The 23,498-nt window shown below is 46.1% G+C and overlaps 1 protein-coding gene across 8 annotated transcripts in view; it reads left to right on the forward strand.

Annotated features, from left to right (window-relative positions):
• SRGAP2 (SLIT-ROBO Rho GTPase activating protein 2) overlaps positions 1–23,498 on the forward strand; it is a 235,005-nt gene that overhangs the window by 176,021 nt on the left and 35,486 nt on the right. For all 8 annotated transcript variants that reach the window (XM_040462034.1, XM_040462035.1, XM_040462037.1 and 5 more), the window contains exons 9-14: positions 219–320; positions 1,327–1,524; positions 10,552–10,636; positions 13,410–13,437; positions 15,126–15,150; positions 21,438–21,498. In XM_040462034.1, the coding sequence (XP_040317968.1) occupies positions 219–320; positions 1,327–1,524; positions 10,552–10,636; positions 13,410–13,437; positions 15,126–15,150; positions 21,438–21,498 (499 nt within the window). The remainder of the gene's footprint in view (positions 1–218; positions 321–1,326; positions 1,525–10,551; positions 10,637–13,409; positions 13,438–15,125; positions 15,151–21,437; positions 21,499–23,498) is intronic.

Below are 23,498 nucleotides of genomic sequence, written 5' to 3' on the forward strand. Positions count from 1 at the left end.
AGACCTGATCTTTCCAAACAGGTCCCACTCCTCATTCCCTCCTTGTGCTCTTTGGTCCTGGAGGAGGCCCACACACTTTGCCTTTGGCTTTTGTTTTAACATAGAAACCGTGAGGCTTACGGCTTGAACATGAGTACTTTTATGAACAGTAATGGGACTCTGGAACCGCCAAAAGAACTGTGTCCTCTTCCTGACCTGGTATTGCTTTCTTTTGGCAGGCTTCCCAGCTCTGTGCCCAGCAGCCTGTCCAGAGCGAGCTGGTACAGAGATGCCAGCAACTGCAGTCTCGTCTGTCCACCCTGAAGATTGAGAATGAAGAGGTGAGTTTCCTGCTTAGGAGACTTGGAGCCACCCTCTGAGTTTCCCTGTTGAACCTCTTTCTTGCTGCCCATCTGGGAGCAGGTGGAAGGAGCATGCAGAGAATGTCCGGGCTGCCACAAACATTTCCTAGCCAAATGTAGCCTTGGATTTTCCCCCCTGCTACATCCTGCCCTTGAACTCCAGGAAGTTGCTCTTGCATTGCCAAAGGTTGAGCTCTATTTTGAGCTTTGCAAAATGCTTTTTTTTTCCCCCTCTACACATTTAATCAAAATGGCACTTGGCAGCTGTGTGAACAATATTGTGTCTCTGAAACCACCCCCTCATGCCTGGCTTTTTCCAGCATTTTCAAACAAACAGAGGCCTTTGACTTTGACACTTAAAACATCTCCATCGTCTTTGAAAAGGGGGACTTTCTTCTGGGCCCAGAGTACTTGCTTTCAACAGCTAGTTCAAAAGCATAGCGTGATTAATTATCCAGCTTCTTTCTTTTGTGCTCTCGTGACTTCTTACCTGGCATCTCAGTCAGTCAGGAAGATCAGGAAGGACTGGGGATGTGTCACTTCCTTGGCAAATGGGGAAACAAATTCACTGATTTGTTGAAACAGAACCTGGGGCGTTGCGGGACCAGGCCCGTCTCATATCTTAACTAGCTCTTTACATCATGGGGTTGGTTTGGGTTTGTTTTATTCTCTCCAATAGCACTTCCATTATAGCCAAGAGCTAATATTAAATTTAAAAAGCAAACATTCACCAAAAGAGTTGGGTCAAATACATAGCATGAACGGGGGGGTGGTTTTTAGGTCCTCACCCGAGAGAGGAGCACTGTATAGCCAATTCCGTGCAATGGCTGTCATTCACTCAGTGCTATGGGTGGGAAATGGGTCTGCACCTCCCGACGGCAGCCTCTGTACCCTCCCGCCGCCCCTCCCACAGCTCCAAACTCCCCCATTACCTGCTCTTCCACAACCTGCCCCTCATGCAGTACGTTGCCCCTTGTCGAGGCAGGTAAAGAAGACAATGGAGGCCACTCTGCAGACCATCCAGGACATTGTGACCGTCGAGGATTTTGATGTGTCTGACTGCTTCCAGTACAGCAACTCTATGGAATCCGTCAAGTCCACGGTCTCAGAAACCTTCATGAGCAAGCCCAGCATCGCTAAAAGGAGAGCCAACCAGCAAGAGACCGAGCAGTTCTATTTCACGGTGAGGGGGTCAATGGCTCTTGAGGATCCCCTGCAGCTCACGGGGGGACTCGGAACCCAGAGTCCCTGTCAGGTGTTGAAAGGGTAGTCTTTGAATATCTGATTTGAATGTGGGCATATTCAGAGACCATTCCTACACTTAAAGACATAGATATCTACAAGTTGAATGTGTCTAACAGGGACACCTTCCCTCCTCCCCAAGAGAAAGGTGCTCCCAAGTACACCATCAGGAAGATTATTTTTTTAAAGCATTTTTAAAGCAGCTGGTAGGCTTCTGTTGGAAAGTTTCCTTCTCAGCTATAGAGTGTCACAAAAGGAGGACTTCATTTCTTGGTTCTTGGGAACTACATCCAAATATTCTGGCCAGCACATATCTTGTTTTGTTTTGTTTTGTTTTAAGCCTATAATCTCTTGTAGGTGGTGCGATGACCTTATTTTATAATTTTTGTTGATGGGAAATTATCTTTCATAATGATGGCTAAAATTCAGAAGGACAGGTCATGTGCAGCATTGTTGGTTTGCAGGGAATTTCAAAACATTGTTATTTTATTATTTGTTATATCTCCCAGTCTTCTTTAAGACAAATAGACCCCATTTCCTTTAAGTAGTGTTAACAGCCCTTTGGAAGGTTGCTGGCTGGTCTTTGGTGCTGCTTTTTAATAATTAAGTTATTTTGAGCTTGCCAAGTAGGATTCATTGCCTGAGCTAAAATTTATTTTCTAATCTTCTGACAACCAAGAAAGGAGAAATTAAATTTGCAGATGTGAGATGAAATATAGCCAGTGAATATGCATACTGATTCTGAATGAGAGGAATTAACTTGTTTTTCAGTCAAGAAACACAGTCTGCATGCAGTAAATTGAATTTTTCCTCCAACTGGAACAATTTGTTTAATTCTTCTTTGAACACTGCCCTTTCTCCATTAAGAACACTAGTGATTTGCTATCTTTTCTAAAAAAAGAAATTTTTTTTACTTAGTTAAACTAAGAATTCTTTTGATTTTTTTTTTTTAAATCCTGGAAAAGACTGTTGAAAAGGATTGATTGAACAGTATTGTTCTTTTAAAACAACTTTTTTCTTGTTATATGAAGCAAAGCATGGTTAAGATATAAATATAGAAACAAAAAAGAGCAAATAAAAATCATCCATAATCGTACTACCTTGAGATGACAGTATTAGGATATATTCCTTTCCTGTTTTTTTCTCTGGACAAGAAACATATATGTGAGTATATATTTATAATTTATTACAAAAAAGGGGATTCTGCTGTGCATATTGTTTTACAGTCTGCTTTCATTTAGCAAGTGATTAATATTTTTCTAATTCATTTCATCATAACATTCTTTAAATATATTTATAAGTAAAATACTAAAATCTACATAGGGACATAATGGAACAATGCTTTGGCTCATTCATTCATTTTTGTAAAATATTTAGCTAATGCTCCATAAATGCTGAATATTTATTATCCCCACAAGCATTATTAACTTCTTCATTAGTCATTATTGGATTACTCTTTGATAATTTATCAAGGGTCTTCAATGTGCCAGACACCGTGCTAACTAACATCAGGAAGGCCGAGGGTAGGAGGTGAAGAGGGGGATGATAGGATTGGCCGTCTGAAGGAAGAACTTTCGTTTTTGTTTCATATGTTTCCAAACAGTTACGATAGATTGATTTCGCAATCAAAAAAATAAAGTAAGAAATTAGCAACGCATACCTGCACAAATACATGAATGGCAACCAGGATGGATGGAGTTGGGGAAACCTTGCACACAAAGTGACTTTTGTGCTTGATCTTGGGGGATGAGTGAACCGGGCAGGGAGTCAAGAGGAGAATGGCCTTCCTTGAAGAGAGAGAGAGAGCAGTCTGTCCAAAGCATAAAGGCATACGAAGCCTGGGCTGGACAGGATGAGAACTTCTTGTCTATCATGACGGCTGTGTTGCCACCCCAAGCTTTCTTATCTTGGGAGGTTGTTGAACACTCTAGAGGCTTTTAATAATAGGATTGTTTAGCTGGTCTATCTGGACTGCTTAGATATAACACTCCTTAATGACCAAATTTCATTACATTGCAGAAGATTTCCATTTTTTTTTTAATTAAATAAGGAATTTGGGACATAAAAATTTGTATTTGAGCCCGTCAGAATTAGTTTTTGGCTTTCAATGAAGCTATGACATGTGTATTCAAAGTTGACCTTCAGTAAGAGCAGGGACAACCATAGTCAAACAGGTGGCCTCTCAAACCTTGCCCACCCATTCATCTCTGTCTGAATGCCCTTGATGTCCCCTAGCCCACTTCCCGTCTTTTGTGGCCAGAGCGCTACTTACCAAAATTGTGTGCAATTTCCTTGGCTAACAGAAACACTTTTTGTCTAGGCTTGGGTAATAATGGATTTACAAGAGAGTTCAGCATTTTCGTGACTGGGGCTTGGAATGCATCAAGTAATTCATTTCATGATAACAAGGCTTTTTGGGGGGTAGTGAAATGGACATTTAATAAAGGGGGTGCGTATCAACGTGGCTGCCTGCGCTTGCCAAACCGTACAAAGCCCGCGGACAGGCGTTTCCTAGTCTCTTGCCTTCACAAACGTTGCCCCTGGTTTTCTCGGGACCCTTGGAAAACATCAGAGGAACGCATTCTAGAAGCTCCCTTCTTTTGGAAAGTCGGGGGGCTGCTATGGGGCCATTCTCAGCTGTCATCAGATTGATCTGCCCAGATGACATCAATTGGAAGTTTGTAGCACGTCCTATAAAGGTCAGCTGTTTGCAGGAGTCCCAAGAAAATAAGCACGGAGTAGAAAAGCTTGAAGTGATTTTTAGAAAACATCTAACGAAAACCTTCTCAGCTGAAAGATTAAAAGAAAGAACCCAAATGCAGAGAAATTGGGTAGCTGTTCCAAGGGACTCAGCAAGGGCTAAAACTAGAACTCTGGTCACCTGGCCTCAGGCCGCTGGCTTTCTTCTCTACTCTCTGCTGAAGAGCTGAGGTGAAGGAAAGGCTCAGAAACATCCCAGCAGCTTTATCCCCTCTTTTGCTCTGAGTGAAGACATGTTTCCTGATCTGCTTGGGTTTGTGTCACTCATCTTTCATAACACACAATCCAGCAACGTCAACTTTTTATCCCATTCCTTTTTTTTACAGGGGTTGTTAAAAAAATTTTTTTTTAATTTAAAATGCAAAGAATTCAAAAGAACATACAGAAAAAGTCAAGCTTCTACCCATCTCTGACCCTCACTTCCTCTCTCCTCTGCCAGTGATTGAAATCAGTTTCTTCTGTGTCCTTCCAGAGGTAGCCTATGCATAGGCAACAACTGACATATCCTTTAATACAATAAAATTACATTAGAAATATCATGAAATCAGGGTGCCTGGGTGGCTCAGTTGGTTAAGCCTCCGACTTCAGCTCAGGTCATGATCTAATGGTTCTTGGGTTTGAGCCCCACATCGGGCTGTCTGCTGTCAGCACAAAGCCTGCTTCAGGTCCTCTGTCCCTTCTTCCTACCCCTCCCTTGCTCATTCTCTCTCTCAAAGATAAATAAACATTAAAAATATTTTTTAAAAAAAAGAAATACCATGAAATCAAATAAGGAGAATACAAAAAGAGGTACTATATCACTTGGGGTGCCGTGGCTCAGTTGGTTAAGTGTCCAACTCTTGATATCAGCTCAGGTCATGATCTCATGATCTCATGGTTCGTGGGATTGAGTCCCACGTCTGGGTCTGTGCTGACAGGGAGGAGCCTGCTTGGGATTCTCTCTCTCTCCCTCTTTTTGCCCCTCCCCCTCATCTCAAAATAAATAAGTAAACATTTTTTAAAAAGGAAGTATACCACTCATACTGTTCTTCACTTTCCTTTTTTCACTTAATTTTTGTTTTTTTGGATATTCTTTTCATATTAGTCCAAAGACATCTACCTCCTTTTTAATTTTTTATTTATTTATTTTTTAATGCTTATTTATTTTTGAGAGAGAGAGAGAGAGAAAGCACAAGTGGGGAGGTACAGAGAGAGGGGGAGACAGAGAATCCCAAGCAGGCTCCCCGCTGTCAGCACAGAGCCCTTTGCGGGGCTCGAACTCACAAACATGATCTTATGACCTGAGCCAAAACGAAGAGTCAGCCCCTTAACTGACTGAACCACCCAGGCACCCCTGCCTTCTTTTTTAATTGCTACACAGAATTCCATTATATGAATGGATGTACCATCATTTAACCAATTCCCTGCCAATTCTCGTGGGTTGTGATGCTCTCTGTTTAGCTGAGGACTGTCAAAGCCTATAAGGCTGGCATTTCTCCTAAGTATTTCCTTGTATGGGGGTTAGAGTATGGGGTTTTGGTGTAGGGGATGGAGTAAAGAAGGAGTTAAAGTTCACGGCTGATAAAATGAACAAAGGTAGACTGCCTGAATTCTTGGGGACAGAGTTGGTAAGGTAGTAGGAGAGGAGATGCACCTTGGCCATCTAGATCCCTAGATTTGATGTGGTCCAAGATCTTTTTTGATCTTTTTTTTTTTTTTTAATGTTTATTTATTTACTTTTGAGAGAGAGCACATGAGAGCAGGGAAGGGGCAGAGAGGAGGAGAGAATCCCAAGCAGGCTTCACACTGTCAGCACAGAGCCTGACACGGGTCTCGATCTCACGACTATGATCAGGATCTGAACCAATATCAGGAGTCGGACGCTTAGTCAACTGAGCCACCCAGATGCCCCGAAGATCCTTTTTGATCTTGATATTCTCCTGCAGGCACTCAGGAAATGCGTGCTAAGTCGGTACCTACTTAGCCCCTGTCCTGTCAATTAAAGTGGGAGATGTGCTCCTGTTTACAGGTTTGCTGTGTTACATATTCTGACAGCCGTTTCCTGCTTTAAAAATTGACAGAGAGGAGAGAAATGTCAGTGTGCCTGGATGGTGGGGAGGCAGCCACCCCACAATGACATTTGTGTCTCTCTGCATGGGGCTCGGTAGACACAGTTCATTCTTCCCACCCACCCCACTCCTTTGCAGCAGGTGGACACTTCACACAGATTAAATCCAAGGCATAACAAGGTCCGTGAGTTTTATACTGCCATCGTATTAAAGGGAAGAGGTATTTTAAGTTAAATTTGAAAAGCATTCTAGTGCCTCTTTCTTTCTTTTTCCTTTCCTTTTTGTTTTTGTTGTTGTTGTTGTTGTTGTTGTTGTTTTTTGTTTGTTTTTAAGGCCAGAAACCAGTTGTCTTATGGGTTAGCACAAAGCAAAGAAGTTGAGGGAGGACTGTTTTTAGGTTATCTGAGCAGGTGAGTCAGGTACAAGGAATACTGTTGACTGCTGGCTGGTTGGCTGGACCCTATGTTAATAATCACGGGCATGCTTGTTTTCCTATTTCATCTTCAAACAACCTTGGGAAAAAATAAATTATTATCCCCATTTTTCAGAGGGGGAAACTAAGACACTGGGGGTTAAGTGACTTGCCCAAGGTAAGCAGTAGGACAACAATATCCCAACTAGACTCTTTCATTTTACTACGACAAAAATGTCTGTCAGGGAGGAAGGGCTCAGAAAGAAAAACTGTTATATTAATAATTTTCAGTAAATAAAACTCATCGCTGACCGGTAATAACCAGTTAGGAATTATTAAGAAATAAATTAATGAGACCGTAAAAACTGAATTGAAGGCTTACAGTGGCAAATGAAACCAAACCACCCAAAAGACTGTTTGTCTTTTCTCTTTCTTGTCTTTTCTCCTCTATCAATGAAAATCGAAGGTTAGTGACTTTACTTTTGGATATTTGGGGAGGGGAGCAAGGTGCAGGGGAAGGAGTGAAAGAAATGAATTACCTGTGTTGGAACATACTTTAAATAAGGAAAGTGACCCTTATTGTCCAAAGAAGGGATTTTGAGATTATGCATAACAGTTCTTTTCGTGGCCTTCTGGTCTCCAGAAGTCATCAAAAAGCCACTTATGCCTGGGGCACCTGGGTGGTTCAGTCGGTTAAGCATCAGACTCTCGGTTTCAGCTCAGGTCATGATCTCACGGTTTCATGAGTTCGAGCCCCACGTTGGGCTCTGTGCTGATGGTTCAGAGCCTGCTTGGGATTCTCTCTCTTCTCCCTCTCTCTCTGCCCCTCTGCCATTCACGCTGCCTCTGTGTCTCTCTAAATAAATAAATAAACTTAAAAAAAAAAAAAAAAAAAAGGCACTTATGCCTTCCTTGCCTTCAGCTGCCTTGGCTCCTTTCTCTGTGTGTCCGGTCAGCAACTGAAGTCTTCTGCCAGCAAGTACAGATTATTTCTCCCAGCTTCTGTTCCATACAGACGAGTGCTAACTAACATGGGGGACAGGGAGGTGACGAATAATGTGTCCGTGAACTCTGGGATGACTTTACCCTGCCATCCCCGGCTTAGCCAGATGGAAAACTTCCAACCGTCATTTCCACCATTAGGGATGCAGGTCAACCTCAACATAGTTTTTGATCCTGCAGGATTTCATGGAACCTGAAGAGGTAATCCATTATATGGCTTTATCAGATTGTTATTTGTTTTAATGGTTCACCAAGTGACAGCCAGAGTTAACTCTCAGACTGTGACATGAGTGAGAAAATGATTTCCAAAATCACAAGTAGAAATAAGAGTGAGAGGAAAGTGCATCCATCTCCTTGCGAATTTTGGCTGTTTTCTGAGCAGTCTGGGCTTGTTTTAAGGGTTACAATTATTGGGGAATTTTTCCTCATTAGGAAACCTTGAGAGTCTCCTGGGATAACCTTCCAAAGAGGGGCCTTTGAGGGTTCAGATGTTAGCATTGGCTGTTTCCTGAAGGTTCTTCACCTCTGGGCCCTGCAGTCCTGTTCCCAGCCTCACAGTTAGGCGCTGCTTGGGGATTAGGCTATCACCCAGGGAAGACTGACAGCAGGTGAGCTGACAGCTGGAACAGATGGAAAGGGGAAGGTGACAAGGGAGCCTGTTCTCGTGCACATGTTCTCGTGCAAAGGCACAAAGGAGCTGAGGAAACAGGTCATGGGTGAAGCAACAGAAATGATTTGGCATAGGGTTTGTTTTTGTTTTATACTTCATTTAGAGAGGAGGGGCACACTTGGGGGCTTGGATTGTGACCTCTGAGGAAGGTTCTAGCAGAGGAGAGTGAGGCTCTTCATTTCTTTACTCCTTCTTCAAGCATTTATTGGTGTCCATTATCTACTGGGTGCGGTAGTAAGCATCAGGGATTGCAAAGAATGATGACGTTGACCCCAGGGAACGGGCAGTCTGGGAAGAAAGACCCCTGAGTGAGAAGCCCTCTGGACCAGGGCTGTGTGAGATTCGCAAAGGCACACGCAGGGGCATCCCGGTGAGCATCCCCGGTGAGGATGTGCCTCCCAGAGAAAGCAGGGTTTTATTCTTTGTTTCTACATGAGAAAGAGAGAGAGAAGAAATTGACACTCTTGGTGAAAAGTTTACACTATACAGAGAGGTACAGAGTAAAAGTAACACATTTTTTTCACGTTTTTTTTTCTGCTTTCATCCTAAGTGGTAATAGCCCTAAAATGAGAGGCTTGATGTAGAATTATACTTTTCGTTTAATACCTTGAAAGGACAGAAGTATTATGATTTAAAATGTGTTATCTGTTACCCCCTCTGCTGTGTCATGTATCACCAGTGAGTCGCTCAGGGATCATACTCAGGGAAACACTGGCATCTCTCCTCTGAGTGTAGACAGGGGCAGATGACCCCTGACCCTGCAGATGAGCCATGGCAGCAGGAGACAACCGAGGCCAACGGTGGGCCCCGTGTGCGGCTGCAGGGTAGAGTAGAAAGATGCCGCGTTAAGACTCCGAAGGCCTGGCACTACCACTTCCTGGCTGGCCGTGACCTGCAGTTCAACGCCCGCCTCCCACGATCAGCTTATCGGTAACAAGGGAACAACGATGTCCACCCCAGTGTGCTCTGCAGAGTCCCTGTGCAGGGCAAGGGAGAGAGTGTGTGCTAACGGGCTCCGAAAACCCTTGAATTGCTCCACACGTATAAAGAATTAATACCGTGAAGTTTTGTTGGGCTTCCCCTTCCGCTGCGCGCCCTAATGCCCGGATCGTGCACCACCGTGATGGTTGAGCACACGCGCGGAATCGTCACACCACGTGTGTCTGGATACTGGCTCCACCCCTCACTCCCAGTTTGACCTTGAGCAACCTGTTTAATCTCTCCAAATCTTGGTGCCCTCATCCGTAAAATGGGGACGGTGATAATCATAGCTCATAGGGTTGTTTGGAAGCTCTGATGAATTGTCCAGGGAAATAGAGTCGCTCCCCGAGCAGACGAGGGTGGAGAGAGGTCAGATCAGAAACTCCAGCACAGCAATTGCATTTTGATGGTTAGAGCAGATGGAAGTGCATTTCCAGAACCTCCTGTTGTGTTTGGAAGTGCCGGTATGTGTATATACGGGTGGGGGGTGGTATAGCCTCTCTCCCCGAAAGCTCAGAAACCTCAAGCTCTCCACAAAGACTCCCTGCAGAATAGAGGAGGAAGCTGATTAAGGGACGGCGGAGACAAAGATGCTCTGCTTGCTGGCTTGCAGCTCAGGCAGGGGCTGAGCCTTGCCCTTGGCATTGCTCCTAATGTGTTGGAATGCACCCTGGGAGGGGCCAGGGTGGGGCTGGACGTCCGTGCAGGTGACAAGTGGCAGGTGTGTGTCCTCACACCAAGAGGATCTGGGCTCAGTGAGTCTATCCACCCCACCCCCAACCCCCTGTTCTTCTTCAATGGAACTGAGATGGCTGAGGGGCTCTAAGAGCCAGTTTCTTACACTAGCCAATGTGGGGCTGGCCCCCAGGAGAACACAAACCGGGATACTCGTCTGCCGTGGAAATCAGCAGCTGTCCAGATGCTCAGGGCCTTAAAGAGATAAAAAAGGAACCTAGTAGAAACTGGGTCAGAAACCAAATGCCCTCCTATAAAAAGGGAATTGTACAGCTGAGCATCTGGGTTGTTGTTGTTGTTGTTGTTGTTGTTGTTTTTTCTCTTCAGGAGTCTGATTGCGTTTCTCCTCCTCCCTTATAGAAAATGAAGGAGTACCTGGAGGGCAGGAACCTCATCACCAAGCTCCAAGCCAAGCACGACCTTCTCCAGAAAACCCTGGGAGAAAGTGAGTATGGGAATTCTGCTGGAGGTTTGGCAATGGGCGGGGGAAGGCTCAGTCCTGAGCCTCCCCCACTAAGCCCTGTGGGCCTGATCTTGTTATACGAATGCATTTCTTTTCCTAGCCTGTTTGATGTGAAGCACACAGCCCCAGTGACTGCTTGAGTAATGGGAGAAGGCCAGTGCTTAATGAAGCACTAATGTGCATCATCTATTTGTTTAAATGGAGCGTGCCTGCTCTCCACCCTGTCCGCCTTCTCTGCCACGGCTGGGGGAAAGGGCTGATGGGTTACTTGCTCTCCAGACGCTTTGTTAAAACTCTCAGCTCCTCTGTGGCAGGACTGAGGCTGCGGCAGGAAGGCAGGGACAGTAGGATGAGAACGCATCTGCTCCGAGGAGAGGAGAGGCTGCTCAAAGGCAGGAGGGACCCACAGTCTGCCGCTTTCTGTAGCATCCGGTTAGGGCATCGGTTTCCTTCTGCTTTGGAGGGTCCTGGTGCGAAGGGGCAGCCCTCTCTGCCTCAGCCACGCAGAGGCCATGATACTGAATGGCCTGTCTCGTCCACGAATCAAGGATGATTTTAACCAGACCCTGGAAAGTAGCAAAGCAGAGAACTGGACTGGCACTCTGGACTTTCTCTCCTCAGCTGTCAAACAGAAGGCGAAGGTTGAAAGAGAAGCTTCCCTAGGGTTTTGGGCACCCTGCCCAGGTCCTGCCTAGCTCTCAGCATCCTGTGATTCATGGGATTCCCAGGTTGGGGGTGCCTCTGAATACCCGGCCCCTCCTCCCCACCCTGCACATCTTGTCACTTAAAATGGGACCAGGAAGCTACAGGCAGTATGTGGTAACACCAGCGAACAGCGAAATTGCACAAGGGTGTAACATTTTAAAACAAATTCTTGAGCGCTCTTCAGACAAATTGCAGAGTGTAGAAAAGCATATGGCGCTCATTGGCTCATCAGCCTCAGGAATCAGAGCTACACTTTTCATACCAGAGCCTCCCACCCATCATTCTGGCCTTGTCCTCCTCCTGCACTGGACGGTTCCCCCAGGTGATGAATTCTTTTTATCTCTGATATCTTTGATCTTGTGATTGTAAAGGCATTTTCTTTTATGTAAAGAATGCCTGTTAGGTAACTTCTGTTCTCTTTCCTCCCCGCCACCCAAGGGACTCAGGCTAAAACAGGTTTGGGCACTGAGATCTCGGCTTCACTTATAGAAAATCATTACTTTGGGGTTATCAGATTGCTTCGTAGAGAATCAGAGGAAAGAAAGCCCAGAACTATTTGAAGTGAGTTAGAACCACGATTTCTTTTTTGCTAAAATAATCCAAGCTAGCCCATAAATGAGATAGGGAGCAGGACCTTGGGAATGTGTGTGTGTGAGAAAGAGAGAGTGTGTGTGAATGGGTTTGCACACACACACACACACACACACACACACACACACACGCCAGATTTGCTACTGTGGAGGGGCAAAGGTTGGTGACCATTCGTTAACGCTGCAAATTGCCTCCATCTAAAGATGACAAGTTCTAGCAATAAGGAAACAGTAGCTGCAGACCTTCCTGTGTGCAAGTCTTCATGTCCCTGCCTTCTGAATGTATTTGTCACCATAATGCAAGAGCTCCTTGTTCTTGCCACAGAGGGATAATTGATGTGTATGAATATTCCAGAATGGAAATGGGACAGATGTTGAAAATAATGGCTCAGAATAATATTTTTGCAGATGAAAGCTGAGCCTTTAGTAATGAGAGGCTGTTGGGGGTGGGGGAGGATGTTGCTCAGGATGAGCGAAGTGTAATCAACAATTAGCAACCTTTAAAGGCAAGAGAAAGCCTTGCCCTCCCCCAGTCCTTGGAGCTGTTTTTCCAGGAGCATGGATGATGATCTCCCCCAGCTCAGCACCTGCTTGGGGCGTCCCTGGTTTAGCAAGCGTACGTCTAATACAGACCATGCTTGGTTAACTGTGGGTCCAAAGAAGGCAAATAGATTACATCATGGCCCATGTGCCTAGGCACATGTATTTTTTAAAAATAGAAGAATTCTTCTCATGAACTTTAAGATAATTCATTTTTTAAAGCTGGCTGTGACCCATTACACTTGAAATTAGGGCCTGCTCTTGGATTGAGAACCACAGTTTGACAGCAATTAAATCTCATTTCCCCTTGCCACCCCAGCCCAACCTAAGAGAATTTCATACGAATCTAAAACTAGAACGTCTTTATCTTCTCCCTCTTCCCCCCAAACAATTCTTCCTTCCTTCTTCCCTTGCCGCCCTCACTGTGTGTGCGTGTGTGTGTGTGTGTGTGTGTGTGTGTGTGTGCGCGTGCGTGTGCGCGCGCGCATGCGCGTGCTCCTTACTCAGGAGCAAGCAAGCCCCTCCCTTCCTCCTCCCACACACACCCACACACTCAGAAGAGAAGCTAGATTTCACCTCTGGGAAGGCTTCTAGTAATCTGTTCTTTAAAATATGATCCGCCTTGCTATTGTTCCCCTACAGCCACCCCTGTTTTCCCTTTGGGAAGCAGGGTTGGCACCCCTAGGCTTTAGGGACATACCAGCAGCACCGGGAACAAGCATTAGAAACAGCACTTGCCCAGGAAGAGGCTCTGGGCGTTTCTCTTCTTTTTTTGCCCAGAAGGCCAGTCATGATGCTCAGTGATGCTGGCAGCTCTCAGGGAAGACGGGCAGAGCATTTCAGGTGACTGCTGGCAGCAGGTCTTCCACTCTGGCCCTTTCTGCTTCAACATGAGCTTTTTGCCTTTGTCTTTCCAACAGGTCAGCGGACAGACTGCAGTCTGGCCAGGTAGGTGTGGCCCGGGGCAACCCTGGGAAAGGATAAAGAGAGGCCCGTGGGGTAGAGCCATCCCCGCCCAGCCCGGGAAAGAGGGGAAAGAGCCGGGGAGTTCAAGTGCAAAGGCTTTGGATGACTCTGCAAAGGAGGGGACTAGGGCGGGGATTGCTTCCTTCCCTTCGCCTTGCTGACCCCATCTGGCCTCAAGTGGAAATGGGGTCTGTGGTGACTCGGGGAGAGAGCTGAGAGGAACGGAATAAAGGAGTTCTCATTCGCTGAAGTACTTCCCGAGACTCCCCAAAGCCACTGCTTTTGCGAGGAAAGGAAGTGTTCGACTCTGGAGGGTCCTGGTAACCTAACCTTAGCTGCTAGACTTCAGCATGTGGTTTGGGGGAAGTCTCTGACCCAGAGAAGGAAGATCAGAAGATAGCATTTGATCTGAGATCGTATGCATGGAAAAGATGACAGCCCCTAATTAGTGACTGTTGCTGGATAATGAAATACTACATCGCACTGGCTTGCCAAGCAGCATTGGTAGAAATCCTTGCCTGTTGTACAAGTATGCAACCCTCCCAATCTGTCCCCACCTTCCCCTCCCTCCCCGACCCCAGCCAAATATTTTCCCTCCCAGTCATGTAGCTGCTATGAGAAAACTCGTGAGCTGGCGGAGAGCAAGGCGTTCAGCCAGCCAGCTGTTCTCAGATGCCTAAAAATGTGCTGATTTAACCAGGGAAAGAGCTTTAATGGGCTGGACTCCTTAGAGACCCTGGGTTAGCCCATTATATCAACCACTTGTATCTGCCAACACACACACAATAATCATGAGGCCATTTACAATTACAGGCTCATTATTTAGAAATAGCTTCATTTGGCTTTCATCGTTTTGTCATTGTGGATTACAGTAAAGATCTCATTAGTACACCAGTCTTGTTGACTGGAGGGAACCAGGATCATGGAATTTCATGGGATATATCTTCTTGGTGATAGAGTCTTCATGTAAGTTCACCTGAAGTCCCGTATCTGTGGAAAACTGTATGGGAGTGGAAAAAAAAAAAAAAAAAAAAAAAAAAGCTGAGTTGAATTCCCTTAGGCTGTGTGACCTTGGGCTGCTCTCTTCCTCCCTTCGAAGTCCAGTTCCCTCATCTATAAGACAAGAAAGAATGTTCCACTAAACCCAAGGAGCTCTATGATTCCAAAGAGGTTCCTCTAGAGCGGCCTGGTGGAAGGGGGAGAGGGAGCCCAGCAGCCAGGCTCTGGGCCTTACTTACCTTCACTAAAGGCAGGGCAGCGCTGTTCTCCATGCTTGGGGGATTGTGTCTGAGTCCGATTCCCTGGGATAAGAGTTTGAAAGGCATCCACCTGAAGGATCGCCAAGGTTCCTTCCAGTCTGGCTGCTCTGTCCTTTAAACTCCAGGAAAATTGCTCCTTAAGGATTTCCAAAAGAACGAAAACTGTGACTTCCTTTGGTGTTTACTAGTGTCTCCTTGCAGACAAAGAGATAATCTTATTGTCTAACCCAAGTATATTTTAGTCCCTCCTATTCTAGTTTTGAATGGTGGAAGAGAGTAAGTGCAGAGATCTCCAGGGTTCTGGGACTGCGACTGAGCTGAACAATGTGACTTCCTTCACTAATCCCATTTCCCTTTTTTTTCTCCCCGTTGCTCGTTCGGTCCTGTCTGATTTGGCGGGGTCAACCACAGGCGTAGCTCAACCGTGAGGAAGCAGGTAAGGGCCCAGCAAGAGCCAGGCTGGTCGGGTGAGAAGATGGTTATGTTCCATAGACATTTATGGAAGCCTACTGTGGGCAGGGCAGACACTTTCCTGACTTCCTGCCTGCGTTTGGAATGTACCATTCAGTCACAGTACGTTTACCATTATGGCAAACTTCCTTGACTTTGCTTGTTTAACTGCAGCGGCCGTGGCCTTTCTGACTTGTTCCTCCCCTCTCTAGTCGTGCACCCTCCTCCTTGCTAGAGATGTGGTTGGACTGTGGCAGATCGTGCCAGAACTGCCCGCGGTGTCACTGCTCTAGGAAACCGCGGAAGAGGCCTCGCGCCTTGTACATAAGTTCCACATGGGAGCAGCTCGCGGCAGCTAATCACCTCGAGTGGACACTCTGGCTTTAAGTGTGCGGATTTTTGTTTGTTTTTTTCTGGTGGTGTGGTCATCCTAGATGTATTTCTTAGACATGCTAAAGATGCAAAGATGAGTCTGATCTGAAGACGATCGGGAAATTGATGTTGAACCCCATGCTGGTTTGCATGATTTTCAGTGTTGTATTCAAATCTGATGCTGGGCAGACAGCTGTCATTACCCATATCAGGGCAGGCTCTTTGGAAGGCAGGGACTGGGTAATGCACATCAGTGGATAATCTAAACAGCACTGTGTGTGTGTAAAAAAAAAAAAAAAAAAATTAATTGAAGTAGTTTTATGGCGAGTTGCTAAAATGATTTTGTGTCCCCTAAGCTCATACCAGCTATGTGGCAGGCAGTTAACAGGGAGGAGGTGGAGAGAGCTCCGAATGTCTTTTTGTCTACTTAGGGGAAAACTGATCCAGGCTTTAAAAAATCATTTTGGGTAATTCACAGCGGCTGTAGCCACAGGGAGATAATCGAATGTAGAGGGCACATGGCTTCTGTTGTGGCAGCGGCCCCGACACGGTCTTCAGCCCGTCTGGCTGCTTCAGCTAACCGGGCAGTCCAGGGACACTCGGCTGACATGGCTCTCGCTTGTCTTAGCTTTGCCGTCACTATTTCTTTTTCCCCTTCTCTGCTTTGGATCTCATTATAATGAGACCACCATCACATATAATTATACATGTTTTAATTTATAAAAATTTCATCGCATCTGTCCTTCCTCTGGTTCCTCTATTTCTTTCTTCTGCCCTTTCTCCCATAATTTCATTTAAACCCAGAGAAGCATGGAGTGCCTCCCAGGGGTGATCTATTGCATGTAAAAATTAATAGGTGGGTATCTTAAGAGGGAGCCAGCTTTTTTTCCCTTCAACACTAAGAACAGGGTTGAACTGAACATTTGTTCCTTTCAGTTCCTGGGCTGAAACCGGGCCTCCTGCATCTAGACGGAGCATAGGTGCAAGAGCCTCCCAGGCTCCACTCTGGCCACCGGAGTGCCAGAGACCGCAGTTTGGCAGGCAGTAGGCGGCCCTGGTCGAGCTCACTGTCAGAGGGGAGCAGCGCCCATCTGGTTTGCATCCTGCTGCGTCTAAGCAGTTGCAGGCAAAGCGTGTTGCCTGCTCCTAGATTTGCATAAGAGCCCGGGATGCACCCAAAAACCCCAATCAAATAAAGACCTTGTTTTCTTTCTGCTGCCCCAGTTTCTCTCCACAGCTCCAGCAGACCTAATGGTGGATCGGTGAAGAGTTTTTCCTACGATGGGCAGGCAGGGAAATAGTAATTGGGAAGATGAGTAGCCTTGTGTAAGGAAATAAATAATTGGTTGTTTATGGCAAGTCAGCCAAACAAGAGGAAGAATCTGGTAGCTTTTGTTTTTGAGGATCCCTAATGGGTTCCAGTCATTTTTGACCCTAGCAAAGCCTAGGTTCAAACCATCCCAGCCTTTTCTGCCTCAACCGCCACTTCTAAGCTTTGTCTGCTACCCTCAAGCCCAGCATTTCTCTTTCCCATCGATTCTGACTCTTCTTTGCTTGTCCATCTTTCCCCTTGCCTCTAAATGTAGGCATGATCCCAAGGGTTGGTCCTGTTTTGACTTCTTTTTGTATTCTTTCCCTTGTTGGCTTTGTTCCCTTGGACGAACCTTTCTCTCCTTCCCCAAGTGTCCATTGTTCTGAGTCTTTGAATCTAATCTCGAACTGATTGGCTGGGTATCCACTTGAGAGTTGAGATGGCGTCTCCTCCCTACCATGGTCTAACTTCTAGCACATTCCCCAACTTGTCTACTTCCCGTGATGGGGGGCCTCCATTCTTCACAGTCCTGAAACCCCAAATATTATCTTTGATGCCTCTTTCTTTCCCATCACCCACATCTACTCAGTTGTGTCGACTTGTATTTTCTCCCTTGGTAAGAACGGAAATCTAACAATGTAACAGATCAGTACTCAGCAAAAATCCGAACTCTCTCGCTCATGAGAAATTATGCCAGACAATGACATGTTTAGGCGCTCTCTGGCCACCTTTCTGATTGTTTTCTCCTGCTGATCCTGGAACCCCTGCTTAACCATCTTTTCCAAATTGTGCCTGTTACCTTTCTCCTTCCACCTTTGGTTTAAAGATCCCTAATCTGATTGAATGGAGATTTGGCCCAATTGTCTTTAAAGGCCCCTTCCCACCCTAGGATTATGCCACCAAAAATATTGTGAACTAAAGAATTAAATGGACATCGATTCTAACATTGCAGGAGGGAAGGAGAGAGGAAGAAAGGGAGAGATGGACACAGAATAAGGACACATATGGACACTGCATGGTCAGCTGTTTGCAAAATCAATGGTGAAGTGAGGGTCTTTGGGGCCCCATAGGAGCACACAGGCACATCCTGGGGGAATGAATTCACTCAGAGCTCAGAAACATTACAAGGAGAGGGGAGGGTAGTAGGAGCGTTGGAGGCCTTCGTGACATTGTCCAGTTTTTGCTCCCACTAGACTGTCTTAGGCTCCCCTGGAGCAGTGGGGACAGGTCATCTCTGGCCCACTCTTGTCCACCACAGAGAGTTCCCCTGGGCTGCTTCCGATGTACCCCCAGTAACCATGGACATGCAGGTTTGATGTCTTACTTTCTACACCCCTGCATGCTTTCCTTTAACTACCATTGATATTCCATTTCCTGCAAGTCTAGGCCGAACTTGGCATCCACATAACTTGTTGAAGCCAGTCAATCTGTGAATTTCCCGACCTACTTCTCTTTGGGTCTTTAAATTTAAATCTAGGGCCAGAAAAACTTTTCAAACCCTCATATCGCTAACTTCATTATCACTGCTACCACTCTTTGTAACTTCCAAAAATTGGAGGTTTTGTTTTTTTACAGTGGAATCTATTTTCTTCAGTAGAGTATAGAAGTATAGACCAAGAGTCTTCCTCTAAGAGCGCCCCAGGCTGACTGGCAACGAGAGGGCAGACACTGGCTACTATGGCTGGAAAGCTGGAGGAAGCAGAGGGCTTCAGGGGTTATGAAGATGAGCATTTGGGTCCCCGAGCCCTCCCTGACTCCAGGGCTCCCTTGGCACACTCACGACTTCCTTCGGCCGCATCCTGCCTTCCCAATAAGCTTGGGAGCTACAGGCCGTGCCAGCTCTTCTCACAGCCTGACTTCTTTATGAGATCTGGCCGCTTCCCTAATGGTGGCCAAACCGCAGGGCCCCAGCTAAAAATTCAGGAATGTAGGCAAACCTGTGAAAGGAGCAGAAGCCACAGGACCCATCCCATTGAGATGCAATCTCTGTCCTAAACTACTTTATTTTATTTTATTTTATTTTATTTTATTTTATTTTATTTTATTTCATTTCATTTCATTTCATTTCATTTTATTTCATTTCATTTCATTTCATTTCATTTTTAAGATTTTTGTGGGGGAGGCACGTGGGGAGTTCAGTCAGTTAAGCGTCCGACTTCGGCTCAGGCCATAATCTCGCGGTTCCTGAGTTCAAGCCCCGCGTCGGGCTCTGTGCTGACAGCTCAGAGCCTGGAGCCTGCTTCAGATTCTGTGTCTCCCTCTCTCTCTCTCTGTCTGTCTCTCTCTCAAAAATAAACAAACATTTAAAAAAATTTTTTTTTTAAGATTTTTTTTTTTTATGTAATCTCTACACCCAACATGGGTCTCAAACCCACAACCCTGAGATCCAGAGTCACACTCCCCCTGACTGAGCCAGCCAGGCGCCCCTGTCCTGAAGTTCTATAGCCCTTTTCAGCTAGGTTTAGGGCCCTTTGCCTGATCTTTCTTCCCCATAGCTGAATGATTGTGTGTTTAGCTGCGTTATAAAACCCTGTTGGTTTTCAGTAATGCTTGGCACGCATATTTGGCAACGTTTGTCGAGCTCCTGGGATGCAGGTTGGGTGGCGGTGAGATGTTCGTTCAGTCTCAGAAGGAAACTGCCTGGGTTTGGACCCCTGTCCTGCCACTTACTGCCTGTGGCAGTCACTGTAAGCAGCTATTTCACCTTGCCTGGCCTTCAGCTCCTCACTTGTCAAACAAGGATGGTGATAAGGATACACACCCCATAGGGTCGTTATCAGGACCAGTCCTGCTAAAGCACCTAGGACCTGACCCACCACCTGTATAAATTCTCTGTAAATGATAAGCTCTAATGTTCATGTGCCAACAGGAAATGTTACTCTTCTCACCACCTATTCCCTCCCCAGTTTGTAGGCATCAAATTGAGGCCCACAGAAGTTAAATATTATGACAGGGATGTATAGCAAAATGGCAGAGCAAAGATTGATATCTGGGACATCTGCTTCTTAGTTTAGTACCAATTAGTTTCCACTATTTCTAAGAGTTAGGTTTTTTCTTCCCTACCTTTTATGCCAAGTAAACCCCCTTTCTGTTGCTCCCATTGGTTCATCAGTTGATAACCTCAACTGATATTAATTGAGCACCTACTATGTGAGAACATCATGGCCAGCCCTGGAGATCCACGAATTGACTGGATCTGCCCTGTGGAGCATGAGCTATGGTGGTGACAAATGCAAATGAGATCTTCATACCCACACAGTTAAGTCACAACTGTTAAGTTGTGTAACACAACTGTTAACTGTGTGAGTTAAGTTGTGAGAGCTGAGTGCAAGGTGCTGAGACCCTGTGGACAGGGGCCCTGATCTCATCGGGGGGGTCTGGAGAAGCATTCCTAAGAAGGTGCTACTTGCACTGAGACCCTAGGGGGTGGGATCCCAGGGTGAGGAGAACATTCCAGAAGCAGGAGCAGTTCGTGCAAAGCCATGGACAGAGAACTTCTCTAAAGAATGGAAAGTTAGGCTGGTGCGGCTGACAGAGACTGGAGGGAGAGCAGAAGGAGATGAAGTTGGAGGCAAAGGCAGGACCCTGGACACGCAGGGCTGTGTAAAGAAACTAACAAGGAGTCTTTGAAAGAGGTTAGCCTTGGGGCACCTGCGTGGCTCAGTGGGTTAAGTGTCCGACTCCAGCTCAGGTCATGATCTCACAATCCGTGAGTTCAAGCCCAGCATGGGGCTCTGTGCTGACAGCTCAGAGCCTGGAGCCTTCTTCAGATTCTTTGCCTCCCTCTCTCTCTGTCTCTGTCCCTCGCCAACTCCTTCTCTGTCTCTCTGTCTCTCAAAATTAAATAAAAACATTTTAGGGGCGCCTGGGTGGCTCAGTCAGTTAAGCGGCCGACCTCAGCTCAGGTCATGATCTCGCGGTCCGTGAGTTCGAGCCCCATGTCGGGCTCTGTGCTGACAGCTCAGAGCCTGGAGCCTGTTTCAGATTCTGTGTCTCCCTTTCTCTGACCCTCCCCCATTCATGCTCTGTCTCTCTCTGTCTCAAAAGTAAATAAACGTTAAAAAAAAATTTTTTTTTAATAATAAAAAAAAAACATTTTAAAAAAATTTGAAAGAGGTTAGCCTAGGAAGTGAAGGATGGGGTGTGCACTTTCAGAGATCACCCAGCCACTATTTTAAGGAAGGATGACATGGTCTGGAGGACAGCCAGGGTGGGAACTGAGATACTGACGTAAGGACTGAGCTGATGGCAGTAGAGATGGAGAGAAGTGAATGCATTTGAGAGATACTTAGGAGGCCGACTTGACAAAGCATATTGACCGATTGATTGGATGGCTGAGGGTAGGAAGCTGGTTTGGGAAGGAAGACGATCAGTTGCATTTAGGACGTGCTGAGTTTAAGGCATCCGTGTGGCATTCCAAGTAGGCGGTTGTGTATGCTCTCTGGAGCTTGGAGGAGGCCAGATGCTTCTTTGAGGACCGGCCACTGAGCCAGCTGAGACGAGTTCTGCACAGTCTGGCCCATTTTTCTCTGCCTCTGGGCTATGCCTGTTTAAAGATTCTAATGCTGTGTTTCTCTTCGGCTTTTCAGGATTCCAGCCAGGCAATTCCTCTGGTGGTAGAGAGCTGTATCCGGTTTATCAGCAGACACGGTAAGTAGGATTAAAGCCTTGCCCATATTTGTGCAAAGCTGGGAAGAGCTTCCAGGAATTCTTTGTGGAGTAAGAACAGAGACCGACTTTTCCTCCTGACCTTCTCAGAAACGGAATAAAATCTTAACTTGTTCGCATAATGTTTGCTACCTTTGAATGGCCCCACCTAGACATCGAGAGAAAGACATCATATGCTTTGACCCAAAATGCCTCAGCCACTTACCACACTCCCTCTTCTAGCTTGAGAGCGGGTTTTAAATTACAGCTGTGACAGGAGTAAGTACAGCTGGGGTGGTGTGGTGACAGTTTCGCCATTACTCACCGTCTCTGCACGTGTCGGTATCTCCTGACACGCTGACCTTCTGCATCGGACTCCTTTGCAAACAACTCCTTTTGTGATGTTGCCCTGATTCCTGATAATACTCAGGTTCTGGTTCTGCTGTGGTCTTGCTGGATACGACATCACCTGGAGCTCAGTTAGTCGCCAGTGTAAAGTTGTAGCCCACCTTTGAGAGCCTTCAGGGGCTGGCTCCTTCTCGGCCTAAGTCCGATCACTCTATCTGCTGCTTGGATGGAGCTGGGTCTCATAAACTCCACCCCTCACTAGCCCCCAGGCTGGTTGCACAGAATCTAGGGGTGGAGATGAATTGCCAGAGAACCAAGCTTGTAAGTGTAAGAGTGTTTAGAAAGCACAGATACCTGAGCTACTGCCATGGAGATTTCTAGCAACTGGACATCAGATATCGTTTTTAGAAGCTGTCTTATCTAGTTAGAGGAAAAGGGACAGAATGACCTTCTTGCAGCTAAGGAGGTATGTGGGTGATTGCTGGTCTGGGTGCAGAGGTAGCCAATTTCTCTCCCTTCCTCTCCCAGTGTGCTGGGACCTTGCTTGCCTTTGTTTCTGGAATAGTAATTATTTTAGCCTGCTTACAACTTAGCCCGTTCTAATCAGCTACAGTTTTCTCGTCTTGTCTCTATTTACTTGAAGTAACAGCATTGTATATCAACAGTGAACAAATATGTATCAAGCACCTGATCAGTGCTGGGCACCATGCATTGTGAAATAGGAAAACAAAAACAGGAATAATGCACTTCTCTTGTCTTTACTTGGTTTTATGATGCGGTTGGGAGAAAATAAATAAGCAATTGAAAAGCTAAATCAAAGGAGATAAGCTATAGCAATTCAGAGGAGCAGTAGAAGAAATTCCACAAGATAGTAATGATTAATGATCAAATAATTGGCAAAGATAAGTCCAAACTGAGTTCAGGGGAGGAAAAATTATTTGTGTCTAAAGGACAATAAGAGGATGAGAGTCTGCACTCTTACTGCTTCGTCCATGCATTCCATTCGGTCATCCAACAAATAGAGAAGAGAGAGAGAGAGATTGCTCATTGTGTGCCAAGGAAAAGTTCCTGCTTTTGTGAGCCGTATATCCTGCTAAAGGACAGATAAATAGATGCTTGGCTGATCAGTTAATAAATAAACATGGTAACATACAGGGTGTCTTCTGATGGTGAGTGTCATGAAGAAAAGCGAGGTGAAGAGGTGGAGAATGGAGAGGGGACACTGTTCTGGATGGGTTGTTCAGAGAAAGGCCTTCAGCTCCCCTAAGAGGTGACATTTGGACGGAGTCCTGAAAGGAAGCGAGGAAGTGAGCCACGTGGCATCTGGGAAGAGTGTGTCAGAGACAGGGCGCATCAAATGCAGAGGTCCTTGGCAGCAGGGGCCAGCATGCAGGAGGCCGGTGTGGCTGGAGCGGAGAGAGGGAAGAGGAGGGGGGCAGGAGATGAAGCCAGAGGCCAGACGCTTAGGACTTCATTGCCTAAGGGAGGTGTTTGGGTTATAATCTGAGTGAGGTGGGGAGCTACTAGAGAAATTTTAACAAAGAGAGCTCTTTTTTTTTTTTTTTTTTTTTTTTAAGACGTATTTGTTGGGGCGCCTGGGTGGCGCAGTCGGTTAAGCGTCCGACTTCAGGCAGGTCACGATCTCGCGGTCCGTG

The sequence above is a fragment of the Herpailurus yagouaroundi genome, unplaced genomic scaffold, assembly GCF_014898765.1.
Source record: "Herpailurus yagouaroundi ecotype Mexico unplaced genomic scaffold, PumYag 308, whole genome shotgun sequence".
NCBI lineage: Eukaryota > Metazoa > Chordata > Mammalia > Carnivora > Felidae > Herpailurus > Herpailurus yagouaroundi.